Source organism: Neolamprologus multifasciatus, chromosome 19, assembly GCF_963576455.1.
Source record: "Neolamprologus multifasciatus chromosome 19, fNeoMul1.2, whole genome shotgun sequence".
NCBI lineage: Eukaryota > Metazoa > Chordata > Actinopteri > Cichliformes > Cichlidae > Neolamprologus > Neolamprologus multifasciatus.
In genome coordinates this window covers 4,093,578-4,109,023 of record NC_140457.1, presented here as the reverse complement: position 1 = coordinate 4,109,023, position 15,446 = coordinate 4,093,578, and the positions used below count along the sequence as shown (strand labels likewise).

General features: G+C 39.7%; 1 protein-coding gene across 1 annotated transcript; it reads right to left on the bottom strand.

Annotated features, from left to right (window-relative positions):
* Positions 1 to 327: 327 nt before the first annotated feature.
* Positions 328 to 15,394, bottom strand: LOC146495742 (calpain-1 catalytic subunit-like). Its single transcript, XM_085143798.1, has 22 exons — positions 15,265 to 15,394; positions 12,791 to 13,044; positions 12,152 to 12,221; positions 11,949 to 12,067; positions 11,640 to 11,773; positions 11,377 to 11,551; positions 10,477 to 10,551; positions 10,183 to 10,268; positions 9,989 to 10,063; positions 8,041 to 8,201; positions 7,621 to 7,778; positions 7,224 to 7,235; positions 4,535 to 4,743; positions 4,370 to 4,415; positions 4,226 to 4,291; positions 4,039 to 4,096; positions 3,525 to 3,586; positions 2,278 to 2,346; positions 2,094 to 2,172; positions 1,058 to 1,174; positions 834 to 886; positions 328 to 698 (listed from the first exon to the last, which is right to left on the bottom strand). The coding sequence occupies exons 2-22, from the start codon at positions 13,025 to 13,027 to the stop codon at positions 672 to 674; spliced, it is 2,088 nt and encodes a 695-aa protein (XP_084999924.1). The 5' UTR covers positions 13,028 to 13,044; positions 15,265 to 15,394; the 3' UTR covers positions 328 to 671.
* Positions 15,395 to 15,446: the final 52 nt, after the last annotated feature.

Genomic DNA, 15,446 nt, shown 5'->3' with positions numbered 1-15,446 from the left:
CATCTGTGCAGTCTGCAAATTTGTTGAAGAAAGATGTTAAGCATCATGAGGTGGAGGGTGGGGGTCGTTCCCTTTTTTTTTAATTTTTTTTGCTGGGAGTTGGCAACCCTATTAGTTAAGTTGCTTAATATTTCTGCTAAGTACTATTTAAAATACCAGAATAGGGAGGATGGTGCAGGTTTAAGTTTATTAGATTGATCAGTTTTGCTGAACTATGAAATATTTTGGGTGCAGTGTATTTTTTGCATACAGGTTTAAAGGAATAGCTTTATTTAAAAAAACAAAACAAAAAAAACTTCAGTATGAACTTATACAAAACGCAGCAAGATATTAAAAAAACGTTTTATTGATTTAAAAAACACACTATCGGATTCATATCGGTATCGGCAGATATCCAAATTTATGATATCGTATCGGACATAAAAAAGTGGTATCGTGCCATCTCTAATTAAAACACAGATTGACAAGTTTGCAATACTATTTACAAAAAAAATGCAGTTATTCAGTCATTGATATAATATGCAGAGAGGCATACGGTTTACAGCTTTATATATAGTGTTTGTTATAGTTTCACATTATTGTGTTTAGTTGTTTCAAAGTCACAGAAAACAAGCTTTTGAAATATCTTCTTGTGTTTTCCAGATGAAACGTGCATCTGTCTTCCAGCTGGCTTAAGTGTACATGGAAACGTACATCCACTGAAAATAAGACAGATTATTTATTAATAACATTTAAGTATCACCATTTAAACTAATGCGTTTTCTTTGTACAAATATTTATATTTATATTTACTTATTATTTTTGCTCTGTCAGCACTAAAGTGACTTTATTACCTCTGACTCCTTGAGATTAATGGATTTTCCATCAGACAACTGTTTGAAGATTTCTGTTGAAGAACACAACTTTGAGTTTAAACTGTACAAATCATGAACCTTAATCAAATCTTAGAAGCGAGAAACATGTTTTCAACTGAAAAAACTTTTCATTCTCACTGCATGAGATTTATTTTCAGCTATCTACACGTCTACTGTTGTTATTTCTTCTCGGCTTCACTTACTCTTCATGCAGTCCAAGCGAATCATGAGACTGATGAAGCACTCCAGTGTCATGTGTCCAGAGGAGGCGCCATAGCGCAGAGCCATCAGACTGAGCATGTCATCTGAAACCTTCATTCCTGAAGAACACACACAGTCAGACTTCAGGAGGAGTTTGCTTATCTATCTATCTATCTATCTATCTATCTATCTATCTGTATAATTGCATTATTAAGCTGGTATGAAATCCCATACTATTTGTGAGGATGACAGACAATAGTCACAATATTCAGCCATGTGCAAAGTCATAAGGATGACCCATCCTCCCACCTTCAGTCCATATAAACCATTTCAACTTTCTCAAACATCCTTAAACATCCTTCTGCCAATAAAAAGGAAACACAACACCACTTATTGTTGACTCTGGATATCAAGATCCTGACATCAAGAGGATGTGGGCCAACAGCTGGACTCGGGATCATCTAATCTTGCCATCAGGCTTTAAATATGTTTGGAAAACAATCTCAACCAGCTCCAAAGGAGCTATTCAGGGCTTTGGTTGTTTCATGGGATGGGGAGTGTACAGGGAGAGAGGTTCTCTGGTTGAACCTGTCCTGTCTGGCTGATGCAAATAAAGCAGAAGTCACAGATAAAGGTATATTTTGCCTAACCAGATAATAAGGAGAAGGGGAGCAGGTATTTGCAGATAGGTATTAGGAACCCTCATTTCAACTCATCCAAATGCACCAGGAAGTGGGTTTGTGTGCTTGTAACTTTATGATGATAGTTGGAACATTTTTATCCAAACATTAACATATTTACTGTGACGTTTACAATATCATCTATATAATGAATATATATTAATTATACTATACTATAATTCTTGTAGTTTTTCCAATGATAATTTATGCAGTTAAACTATAATCTAGAATTTTTTTACATAATTTAATGTGATTCAGTGTTGCAGTATGAAGCCCAGAATTGTTTTTTTTGTTCATACTATTTATATCTGAACATATTACATTTATATTAAATATACTGAATCCTTGTCTGATATACCTGAAGCTACAAATGCATTCCTCAGCTCACTCAGTGACAGCGTTCCTGTTTTTGAAACGTCGGTGAGGAAGAAAGTCTCCTGATAAGAGAAGAAAAAAAAGAAACTGATCAGGGAAAATCTTCACATCTATAGCAGATGTATTGATATATGTTTTAAGGCTGTTTTTTTTTCTTCTTTCTTTACCTTGTATTTGGTGACCTTGTTCCACAGACGGACAAATTCCTCACTGTTTAGTTTGCCTGTGATCGATGTCTTTTAAAACCCACATTAAGGTAGCAAAGGGACAAATCTTAGTCTGGTCTTTGAGATGAGTAATGCTGGTTATATCAACAGAGAAGCACACGGGTTTGCTTACACATAGACTATTCTTCTGTAATTGTTACTTTTCAACAGCTCAGAAAGGCAAACTACAAAGTTTCTTAATCTGCTTTTTCTAGTATCCAGTGTTGGGGAGTAACGGAATACATGTACCGCCGTTACGTATTTAAAATACAAAATATGAGTAACTGTATTCCGTTACAGTTACCGTTTAAAAAGGTGGTATTTAGAATACAGTTACTTTGTTGAAATAAATGGATTACACGGTGGTACTTCCCTGTTTCATATTGTCGCGGGTCAGGACTGTTTGGGTTTTGTTTGACAGCTACGTTCTGTTGTTCCAGGCGGCAGCGTTACGGTTGCCATGGTTACAGGGTGACACTCGCTCTCTGCGTGTTTCCTGGGTGAGAGAGCGCCTTTTGTTGTTGTCGTGCTAAGCTAATAGGCAGAATGCTACAGGTATAGCTCTAAAGAATGTAGCATCATAGGCAGTGTAGTCCGTGCTGCAGGGAGAATGGACTGTCATACCCGTTATGTGTCTGTGAGCGAGGGAGGGAGAAAAAGGAAAAGTACGAGCTGTCATCGAGCAGAAACAGGAGCTGGAAGCATGTAAATATAATAATAACCACTGCAGCCAAGAAGAGTGCCTGACGAGCCCAGTTGTAAGTAAGCTATTAAGACTCGACTGTACACCGTGTTTGTGTTTTCCTCCAAAAACAATAAGTTCCGTTGGAGCAGCCTTTCAACACCTCTCTCTGTCTCTCGCTAGCAAAGTTGACCCAGACAACAAAGTAAAGCTAGTTTTCGGCTACCAGCCGACACAGAACCCACCTTATTAGTCAGAGGTCCCTTTACTACGGTTCGGAGCCGCGGACCTTCAGTAACAGTAATAAATCACAGCAATAGTACATTCACGTAGTTGTAAACAGCATGATAATATATTAAGTAATCCAAAGTATTCAGAATACGTTACTCTCATTGAGTAACGTAACGGAATACGTTACAGAATACATTTTGGGGCATGTATTCTGTATTCTGTAATCTGTAATGGAATACATTTTAAAAGTAACCTTCCCAACACTGCTAGTATCACATGTATTATAACAGGATACATCCAGTAGAGCCACCATGCTGCGACAGGCATCAAGGCTGAACCCTCCAGATTTCATGTCTCCTAAATAAAACAGAGTTGAATTAGCAAAGACAGTGTAGCACAATTGTCATCCACAGTATTCAGAGTCATAGACTGCATGTCGAAGTAGCCATGGCGACTAAGAAACTGAGGGTCTTGCACACCCTGCTGTATTACTGATGTTTACACTAATGTGGACCACAGTTTATTTTGTATTAATAAATTAGAGTCATATTCTCATAAACCAGAGTTTGCCAGAGTCCGATGAAGGCTTACAGGAAATAATACTGATTTATAAATTGGACGGGTCAGACCTGGAAACTACGCTATATGAACAAAAGTTTTTACAGGGCTCCAAACCTCCTCTGGCATTAACATCAGCACAAAAACTGTGCACAAGGAGCTTCATGGAATGGGTTCCCATGGCCAAACAGCCATGTGTAGGTGGCCCAGTAAATTTAAATTGAGCTTGACAGAGTTTTTAAAGGCCAAACCTTTCAGGATGTTTTCATTTAGAAGCCTCTGGAGTTGCTCAGCATCCACTTCCTCATACTGAAACATTAATTGATTTGGTTTACTACCTGACACATTACACAGACGTTAGACACATAATGCTATATAAACGTGTAATATTGCAGTAATGTGGCTAATATTATTAGCAAAAAGATCTTTTTTAATTACCTTGTCAGAGTATTGACGGAATGTTTTCTTGTTTTCTTCATCCTGATGGTTTTTTACTTTTGTGACCTGACGAGTCAACAGTTTGCATTAATAACACATGAACAGCAGAATAAAATGGACACAATTAAATGATTTGTTACAAACCTTTTCAACTGGCTCATATTTTTGCTCATTTGATTTTGAATTCTCACTGTGGGGAGACAGACCAATATGCATTACTTTCATAGAAATCAACTGTAATGTGTCAAATGCAAATTTTGTTTGAAAACTTTTTTATGTCATATCTTCAGACATCGAGGGTGAGCATACTAGCAACACGTCTCTTCTCTTGAGTGGATGGTGAGGATGAAGGAGGTTGTCTCGTTGGGTTCGAAGGTGGATGGCACAATCAGGTATTCACCAGGCTTCAGCATAAGGAACTCTATCACGTCACGGGCATTCATGTATTTATCACTCCGAGCAACAGGCAGATGGGTGTTGAAGAACATTGCTGGAAACTTCCCACTTTGCGCTTTGTACTGAAATTATTCAAAGTGATATTTCAGCTCCCCAATTTCATTTGAAGAAGTTTCTGAAGTGCGTACAGACATGTCAACTTGAAGGTTTTATGTATCAGCGCATAAATTAGCTGTAAAATGAGATAAATACAATCACAAATGAACACCAGCAGTTGGCGTACAACAAACTGAAACACTGTGGCGGGACCTCGAGAGAGTTGAGCATAAACAAATGCAGACAAACCTCAATGAATTGCAGTAACAATGTTCTTTCACGTTGTTGCTGCTAAAGCTGGTTCTACAGCTTATTGAACCATGTGGTGCACTTAGTTTTTCCACAATCCTTTTCTGTGGCTTGGCTTGGCCTTTGTTACATAAATAATTACACAGTGTGTTATATCATGCATTGTTGTTGATTTAAACAATCTTACAACATAGCAGTGTTTCCTGATACATAAAACCTTAATAGTTAAAGACAGTGTACTTTCTTTTTCACATCACCATACAGTGGGTTTCAAAAGTATTCGGCCCCCTGAACTTTTCCACATTTTGTCACATTACAGCCACAAACATGAATCAATTTTATTGGAATTCCACGTGAAAGACCAACACAAAGTGGTGTACATGTGAGAAGTGGAACGAAAATCATATATGATTCCAAACATTTTTTACAAATAAATAACTGCAAAGTGGGGTGTGCGTAATTATTCAGCCCCCTGAGTCAATACTTTGTAAAACCACCTTTTGCTGCAATTACAGCTGCCAGTCCTTTATGGTATGTCTCTACCAGCTTTGCACATCTAGAGACTGAAATCTAAGGAGCTTGGAAAGAAAAGCGTCTGGACTTCTTTAAGTTGCTTGAAGATGTTTCACCTCTCATCCGAGAAGCTTCTTCAGTTCTAAGGTCAAATGGTGGAGGGAGAGCCAAAGGAGCCTTGGCTCATGTGATTAGGTAGAGGATCATCAGGGGGACCTTTTGTCCCTCTGTGGGGGGATACTCCCACTGGGTTTAAATCTGGGACTCTCCACCATTTGACCTTAGAACTGAAGAAGCTTCTCGGATGAGAGGTGAAACATCTTCAAGCAACTTAAAGAAGAACAGACGCTTTTCTTTCCAAGCTCCTTAGATTACGATGATCTGGATGACTGAGAACCTTCACAGACATCTAGAGACTGAAATCTTTGCCCATTCTTCTTTGTAAAACAGCTCCAGCTCAGTCAGATTAGATGGACAGCGTTTGTGAACAGCAGTTTTCAGATCTTGCCACAGATTCTGGATTGGATTTAGATCTGGACTTTGACTGGGCCGTTCTAACACATGGATATGTTTTGTTTTAAACCGTTCCATTGTTGCCCTGGCTTTATGTTTAGGGTCGTTGTCCTGCTGGAAGGTGAACCTCCGCCCCAGTCTCAAGTCTTTTGCAGACTCCAAGAGGTTTTCTTCCAAGATTGCCCTGTATTTGGCTCCATCCATCTTCCCATCAACTCTGACCAGCTTCCCTGTCCCTGCTGAAGAGAAGCTCCCCCAGAGCATGATGCTGCCACCACCATATTTGACAGTGGGGATGGTGTGTTCAGAGTGATGTGCAGTGTTAGTTTTCCGCCACACATAGCATTTTGCATTTTGGTCTCATCTGACCAGAGCACCTTCTTCCACATGTTTGCTGTGTCCCCCACATGGCTTGTGGCAAACTGCAAACGGGACTTCTTATGGTTTTCTGTTAACAATGGCTTTCTTCTTGCCACTCTTGCATAAAGGTCAACTTTGTGCAGTGCACGACTAATAGTTGTCTTACGGACAGATTCCCCCACCTGAGCTGTAGATCTCTGCAGCTCGTCCAGAGTCACCATGGGCCTCTTGGCTGCATTTCTGATCAGCGCTCTCCTTGTTCGGCCTGTGAGTTTAGGTGGACAGCCTTGTCTTGGTAGGTTTACAGTTGTGCCATACTCCTTCCATTTCTGAATGATCGCTTGAACAGTGCTCCGTGGGATGTTCAAGGCTTGGGAAATCATATTTGTAGCCTAAGCCTGCTTTAAATTTCTCAATAACTTTATCCCTGACCTGTCTGGTGTGTTCTTTGGACTTCATGGCGTTGTTGCTCCCAATATTCTCTTAGACAACCTCTGAGGCCGTCACAGAGCAGCTGTATTTGTACTGATATTAGATTACACACAGGTGCTCTCTATTTAGTCATTAGCACTCATCAGGCAACGTCTATGGGCACCTGACTGCACTCAGACCAAAGGGGGCTGAATAATTACGCACACCTCACTTTGCAGTTATTTATTTGTAAAAAATGTTTGGAATCATGTATGATTTTCGTTCCACTTCTCACGTGTACACCACTTTGTGTTGGTCTTTCACCTGGAATTCCAATAAAATTGATTCATGTTTGTGGCTGTAATGGGACAAAATGTGGGAAAGTTTAAGGGGGTCGAATACTTTTGCAAGCCACTGTATGTGTATTATAAACATAAAATAGAATAAATTAGCTTCTTACTTCTTTGGTCACCTTGAAGGACGTCAGAGGAATTTCGTTCATGTTGGGAATAAATAATAATTCAGTTAGTCATTAGTTAGTTATTTCAACATGTGAACAGCCACTGTATGAATGTTTGGACAGCATATTAAAGCTTGGCTTGCTAACAAAATGTTTTCTAGCCCACATTTTTATGTTGTAGTTAATTTTTGATCTGTCATTTTCTGCATTTAAATGCCACATTATTATTGTTGTTTCCACATTACGATACAAATTCTGACAATGGTTAAATACATTTTCATGCTCTGAAAATGTCAACTTCAACATGGTTTTTGTTTTCACCATAGTTAGTTCATGTTCTCTTTTGCATGCATGTTCTTTCCATATGTATGATAGATAGAGATAGAGAAGTACTTACTAAATATACAGAAAAGCCAATGTGGAGGTTCTGCACCAGGCGTCTGTTCCTCTTGTCAGGCTTTTGCATGAGAGACACGAGGATGTTTTTCTCCCCATTGATCTCTGAGTTTTCACCTTCGACCTTAATTTGATACTGTGGATTTGTCCAGAAAGTGTCTGGAGGACAAAATATATAAAAATATGTTTTATTTACATGAATGGAAGATTAAAACATTCTGTTTTCGCTGTATGTGGCACTGGCCCTTTCCCTCATTCCCCTTATTTGTCAGAGCTCAGTGACAATCAGTTTCTGCATGTTTCTGTAACATCTTATTTTGTTGAAAATGTGTTTTTCTGCATTATAGCAAAACATTAATATTGTTTTAATGTACAACAGAACATTTAAACACTTATATTCCAGTATATGCTATATAATTACCTCTGTTATTTATGCAGCCTCCAGCAGTAGTTCCAGCAACCCACCGACCCTCGTACACAGAGGTCTTCCACTGAGCAGAGGATTTTCCATCTATGAAGTCTGGCTTCAGGCCACAGATGTCAACATCTGTGTAGAACTTACAGAAATCTTCAAATGCCATCCTGTTAATAAAATCAGGTAGATTCTCATTCCTAATTTATTTAGATGTGACGTGAAAGTATAAAACTCTAAGCTTATGACATAGTACAGAGTAAATAAAGCAAAAAAAGAGAAAACTACAACTTCTGGTGGTATTAATATACAGTGGGGCAAAAAAGTATTTAGTCAGCCACCGATTGTGCAAGTTCCCCCACTTAAAATGATGACAGAGGTCAGTAATTTGCACCAGAGGTGCACTTCAACTGTGAGAGACAGAATGTGAAAAAAAAATCCATGAATTCACATGGTAGGATTTGTAAAGAATTTATTCGTAAATCAGGGTGGAAAATAAGTATTTGGTCACCTCAAACAAGGAAAATCCCTGGCTCTCACAGACCTGTAACGTCTTCTGTAAGAAGCTTTTCTGTCCCCCACTCGTTACCTGTATGAATGGCACCTGTTTGACCTCATCATCTGTATAAAAGACACCTGTCCACAGCCTCAACCAGTCAGACTCCAAACTCCGCCATAGCCAAGACCAAAGAGCTTTCGAAGGACACCAGGAAAAGAATTGTAGACCTGCACCAGACTGGGAAGAGTGAATCTACAATAGGCAAGCAGCTTGGTGTGAAAAAAATCAACTGTGGGAGCAATCATCAGAAAATGGAAGACATACAAGACCACTGATAATCTCCCTCGATCTGGGGCTCCACGCAAGATCTCATCCCGTGGGGTCAAAATGATCATGAGAACGGTGAGCAAAGATCCCAGAACCACACGGGGGGACCTGGTGAATGACCTGCAGAGAGCTGGGACCAAAGTAACAAAGGTCACCATCAGTAACACACTACAACGGCAGGGAATCAAATCCCGCAGTGCCAGACGTGTTCCGCTGCTGAAGCCAGTGCATGTCCAGGCCCGTCTGAAGTTTGCCAGAGAGCACATGGATGATACAGCAGAGGATTGGGAGAATGTCATGTGGTCAGATGAAACCAAAGTAGAACTTTTTGGTATAAACTCAACTCGTCGTGTTTGGAGGAAGAAGAATACTGAGTTGCATCCCAAGAACACCATACCTACTGTGAAGCATGGGGGTGGAAACATCATGCTATGGGGCTGTTTTTCTGCCAAGGGGACAGGACGACTGATCCGTGTTAAGGACAGAATGAATGGGGCCAAGTATCGTGAGATTTTGAGCCAAAACCTCCTTCCATCAGTGAGAACTTTGAAGATGAAACGAGGCTGGGTCTTCCAACATGACAATGATCCAAAACACACCGCCCGGGCAACAAAGGAGTGGCTCCGTAAGAAGCATTTGAAAGTCCTGGAGTGGCCTAGCCAGTCTCCAGACCTCAACCCCATAGAAAATCTGTGGCGGGAGTTGAAAGTCCGTGTTGCTCGGCGACAGCCCCAAAACATCACTGCTCTTGAGAAGATCTGCATGGAGGAATGGGCCAAAATACCAGCTACTGTGTGTGCAAACCTGGTAAAGACCTATAGTAAACGTTTGACCTCTGTTATTGCCAACAAAGGTTATGTTACAAAGTATTGAGTTGTATTTTTGTTATTGACCAAATACTTATTTTCCACCCTGATTTACGAATAAATTCTTTACAAATCCTACCATGTGAATTCATGGATTTTTTTTTCACATTCTGTCTCTCACAGTTGAAGTGTACCTCTGGTGCAAATTACTGACCTCTGTCATCATTTTAAGTGGGGGAACTTGCACAATCGGTGGCTGACTAAATACTTTTTTGCCCCACTGTAATACAGAGGTTGTAGTTTTCTTTTAACGAAATTTGCTTACCAAAACTCTCCATCATCGGCCACTGATTGGCACATTTTGCGGTCTTGAGAACTCACAGTGTTCCACATGGGGGACCTTAAAGACAGTATTTTAGGTAAGAGGTGACACATTATGTTGGTAATTTTTATCTAGAGTTGCATATTTTGAAGAAAATTATTCTCTAATTAAATATATCAAAGCTGATTACTGCTTACCGATCACTCCAGTCTCCTTTCCACTCTCCTTTGCCCCAGGGGTTCCACAAACGGATCAACTTCACAAGTTTTCCTTGGCTAATAAGCTGGCAGCAGGAAACAGAAAAATCAGTTGTTATATTATTTAAATGTATGCTCAAAGGTTTTTAAATCTTCCCTTTAACATATTTGTCCAATATGTCAGGAACCTGTTTTTGCTGTAATTCTTCCTAAACTGCATACTGTGGGAAGTGTTATTACTGTAGATTCACTTCCAATATTAACTGTGATTACTGTGCAAGTATAATTCTTTACCTCTTTAACCCCTGTCACAGTGTAGGCGTGCCCTTGGACCAGTCCATTTGGCAAAACTGTGTTAGCAGATGTTTCCTACAACCAAAGAACATTGGTCATTGTAAAAAATAAAAATAAAAACTTCTGATACAATAATATCATTAGAAAAAAGTGACTGCAAAATCTTTTGTTATGTTGATTTAAAGCAAATTTCAACATTTTGCGACACACTTATTTGTCTTCATAAAGCTACTTCTGGCAGTCGATTAACAAAAAAGTTTTGCAACTTTAAGAGTCAAATAGGTCAAAACAGTCTTCTAGTTCCAGGATTTTCATTCCCAATTAAGCAGTCCCAAAGTGCATGCTAACTTGGGTTGCATTTTTGCAGTATTGGTTGATTACTCCATAACTGTAACTTTATCATTACATCATTGCTTTAGTTTTATATTTTTTGTGGAATATGTTACCAGTTTTATCAGTTGATAATGAAGTGCAGTCTGAGTGGAAAAAACTCAACAAATTTTAAATCTCACCATCTCTCATCCTGATATGGGAGACCAGGAAGTATTGGCTATCAAGCTCACTTCGGAGGAATGGAGGCACTGGCTGGAGGACATGGCTCAACCATTTATTGTTTGGACAGACCACAAAAATCTGGCATATCTGCAATCAGCTAAACATCTAAATACTTGACAGAGATGCCCATGAATATGTTACAGCCTGTTCGACCTGCGCTTGGAATAAGCACTGGAACCAACCACCTGCTGGTCGATTACAACCACTGCCTACTGCTCTCCAATGTGTTGCAGCATCCAATCGATCTATCTGAAGCTAGCAGCTACCTTGGGTGGAGTACACAATAGCCTGACATTATTCTCACCACACTGGGCTACTGCTCTGACTCTGTTTATTTGTGCTTACCCCTTGAGGTGTACCACAGCTCATCAATGTGTTTGATTTGCCAGCTCTGCATATCAGCCCCCACACGTCTGAACTGGCGTTCGACAGCTGGACGCACATGTGGACGCCACCGGTGAAATCCATCATAGCCTCTGAAGGAGTTCCAGAAGTCATGTCGGTGTAGGAACCACAAACCCTGACAGAGGTAGATAATATTTTTCACAGATCCCCCACATGTAACTTGTTCACTGTATATCGGATAAATCATATGTTTCTTTGCATACTTGGCATAAGCTTTCTCCAGCAGAGCAGGCCAGAACTCATTTGGATCTTTGGAGTGAACAAAGATTAGTCTGCCATTGATCGTCGGCAACTTGTCATCAATGACGACGTCCACCCACCGCCCGAATCTCCAGAACTAAAGTAAAGATACAATTGTTTTGTGAGCTTGTTGTGTTTCATGAAATTTGATCATTAGAGACAAAATAATCCAAACTCTGTGAAATAAACAGCTTTTAAGTTTTAGTTTAGTGGGGAAAAACAGTTAAAGATAATAATTACTTCTCTTATTCTGATAGTTTAATGATGTTTACCCTGAAGTGAAAAATGCCACAGTAGTTCTCTTTGATTTTTTGGTCGAGTGGAACAACTTGTTCAAAGATGTGATTCTGGAAAGTCAGTGCGCCGATTGATGCAAGAAACCAGCAGTTTCCTGTTTAACATCAACAAAAAAGAACAATCAGGACTGCAGGCAGATACAAGAGTGTAAATATTAGGAGTGAAGAAATGACCCTACCAAGTACACCTTGACCAATGTCAAATCTGGAGACGCCATCAACCACAAATTCAGGATCAGGAGCAATTTGCTGTAAAACGGGGAGTCAGTTTTCAAATATAAGGATTGCTTCACTCATTTCCACTTTTACTTAATGTATCCGATCATTCCCAAATTTGAGAGGTTTGGGGCCAAGTTTGAAATATGAAACTCTTCCATGGCCCGTAATTCACAACTTTTTTTTAATAACAGAAAATGAAATAAACTGAATAATTATACTGAAAAGAAGCTCATGATCAAAAGTCAGTCAGAAAAGAAAGAATAATCATAATTTTGTAAACTTGTGGCTTTGATTCTTTTCAGAATGTGAACATTTCGTGTTATTTTTAAACTAGATTACAAACTAACTAATCAGGTTGTTTAGGATAACAGAATGCATTTTTAATAGAATATCTTTTATTTAATCCTCAAGGATTAATTTAATTCTTTTTCACAGCCACTAGAGGGCACTGTTATAGTCAACATTTCACTTCTTGGGTCATGAGAAGATTTATAGTTTCACAATCTCAAATATGGTGGGGCAAAGGTGGAAAAAAATGTTGATTTGCAATAATGTGATACCGCGGCTAATGTGCAGTTTAAACATCTTTAAATACTCACTGCAGGTCTTAGCCACTTCACGTGGGCCAGGTCGGAGGGCATCAGTATCCCCTGGCCAACAGACTTTGCATCAGGGGGGAACATGTCATCGACATACCTTACTCCTTTGGTTAGACAGTACTGTTTCAGGTTCTTGAAGTCTTGGTTAAAGAACTTCTCAGGGTTAGAGATGCTCCCATATCCCATCTGCTTGTGACGAGCCTCCATAATGTTCAGGCATGCACCAGGAGGAGGCATTGCTGCAGTGTTTGTGTCTGTTTTCAAGAAGTTGGCATGTAAATTTGATAGATTAGTATAATAAATGACACAGTACAAGAAAACATGTCAGCTCAAATTTTAATATAATAATATTAGGGGTGCAACGATACTCGTATCGATATCGAACCGTTCGATACAGTGCTTTCGGTTCGGTACGCATATGTATCGAACGATACAACATTTTTAATTTATTTTATCAACTTTCCTTCTGACGATGCTGTCTGTGTTGAGCGCTCAGTGGATCTGCGCTCGACAGTGCAGCCTAGGCGGAGTAGTCGAACACAGATTCACTGAGCGCAGGGCAAGCTAGCGAGACAGAAGCTAGGCTAGTTGCAACATGGCAAATTGAACCTCCCCCACCCTCATTCAGATCTGGCGTTTGGAACTATTTTGGTTTTCATGTGATGTATGACCCTGAAGGTAAGCGCGTCATGGACAAAAGTAAAACAGTATGTTGGATGTGCCAGCAATGCTCAATTGGTGGGAACTAGTGTGTTAGCGCAGTTAGCTCGTTAATGTGTTGACGTCTTCCAGCCCCACTCATGAGGTGATCCGCGGTAGCTCGTTAACGGAGATTTGCCGTGTTGTGACGTTAATGTCATTTCAGATTAACGCTGACAGCACTAGTGGGAACACAACCAATATGACTGCACATTTACTCCGACATCATCCTAGTGCAAAGACAAGTGGAAGCAGACAAAAACAAGCAGGCATGCTACAAACTTTACCCGAGTCATTTAGACAGCCGTTAGCACATGATTCTCCTTATGGGGACCTGATATGTTTAATATGCTGCTGAGAATATAGCCCAGGAGAAGCGTATAGTATAGCTTTTATTTTGGAAAGAGACATTTCTCCATAATAAACTCTCTTTTCCAAAGATGAGTGATTCCTCAATCAGATACAGGGCTCGCAAAATCGCTAGCCCGACGTCCTGGGGCTTTTTTCCAGTCGGGCTACCAAAATCTATCTCTGCCCTGCCCGTCGGCCTATCGTAGGAAGGAAAACTATATGTCAATGCTTTTGCATTCTTTCGGAAATGTAGCTGGGTAATTATGTCATTGGCATCGGCCACTGTCAATATGTGACATACTGAAATTGCGTTTGAATTTGCGCTTGTTTTTTGCTTTCACTTTGCAATCGCGTGAACTGTGTATAGAAAGCGACAGTACTGATTGGTGAGTGATGATAATTTGCGCACCAATTCCTCTGACATCGTCTTATCAATCGTTAGCTTACTATGCAAACATGACAAGTGAAATCTCCCGCAGCTTAAACATGTGAGAGGTTGATCGCGCAGAGAATCGCTGAGCGTTATGTGAGTGCGTGTGTAAAAGCAGCAGGATATATATTTTAGTTCTGCTGAGCCAAATAAGACAGGTCAGGGTGAAGAAGTGACAGCCAAAGAAAAGCTAACCACAAAACGGAAAGGTTATGACAAATCAGACTATAAGGAAAAAAGAAAGTGCAGCTTTATGGTTTCATGGACAAAAGAATTTCTGTGGCTGCAATATGACGAGCTAAATAACCAGGGCTGCACATAAGTGGTCCGCAGGTGCGCATTCGCTGTCAAAATAAAAACCGGCACAAGATAAGAAGTTGCAACGCGTGTTTGCATACATAAGATTTTCAGGAGGAGGACAGACATTTGTTTAGAACTCTTAAAGATGTCGAAGAAGCTCCTTTAAGCAATTACTGTGATGTTCCTCCACCTCCAAAGAAATGTCAGAAGGAGTCCGAACCACAAAAGAAGCGCGTATTCTCGGAAAAGTGGTTGCAGGAGGTGAGCTGGCTTCAAACAAATGATGAACGCACAGAGATGTGGTGCAGAATGTGCCGTGAAAATTTAATAAATGACAAATTAATAAAAAGGCATGAACATTTTTTTTGTATCGAAAAAATATCGAACCGTGACACCAAAGTATCGAACCGAACCGAACCGTGAATTTTGTGTATCGTTGCACCCCTAAATAATATATATAAATAATACAAACATTGTTTAGGTTTTTTTTCTTTCAAAAGAAAAAGAAAATAACTGCAACTTTAAAAAAAAAAGTATCAATGAAATGCCCATATAGTAAGAATATTTAAGAACTATTACTATGAAACTAATAAAAACCAAACAAAACCTAAAACTAAAAATAAACAGAAAAAGCAAAACTATAATAACTTTGATTTGAGTCATTAGTCCTAAAATTGTTAAACAAACATTTTACCTGAACGAGTCACAAAAGAGGAAGCGTGTTGTTTAGTAGATACGGAGCAGGTCTGCAGGTAAGAGTGGACAGACTTCAGTCTTATATAATGCCCACGATCCCCTAAATCAGCCAGGACAGGTTGTGGCTCCTCCTTACCTTACTATAAAAATTTCACCACCTCTTTCCTTGGAATTACCCTT

Bases quoted from the DNA above. Each gene is read 5' to 3' on its own strand.
- LOC146495742 (XM_085143798.1), bottom strand. From the start codon at position 13,027: ATGCCTCCTCCTGGTGCATGCCTGAACATTATGGAGGCTCGTCACAAG. The intron at 8,202-9,988 runs GTAAGCAAATTT...TTTTATTAACAG, and splicing joins GCCGATGATGGAGAGTTTTG to GATGGCATTTGAAGATTTCT. The intron at 4,292-4,369 runs GTTTGTAACAAA...TTGACTCGTCAG, and splicing joins AATATGAGCCAGTTGAAAAG to GTCACAAAAGTAAAAAACCA.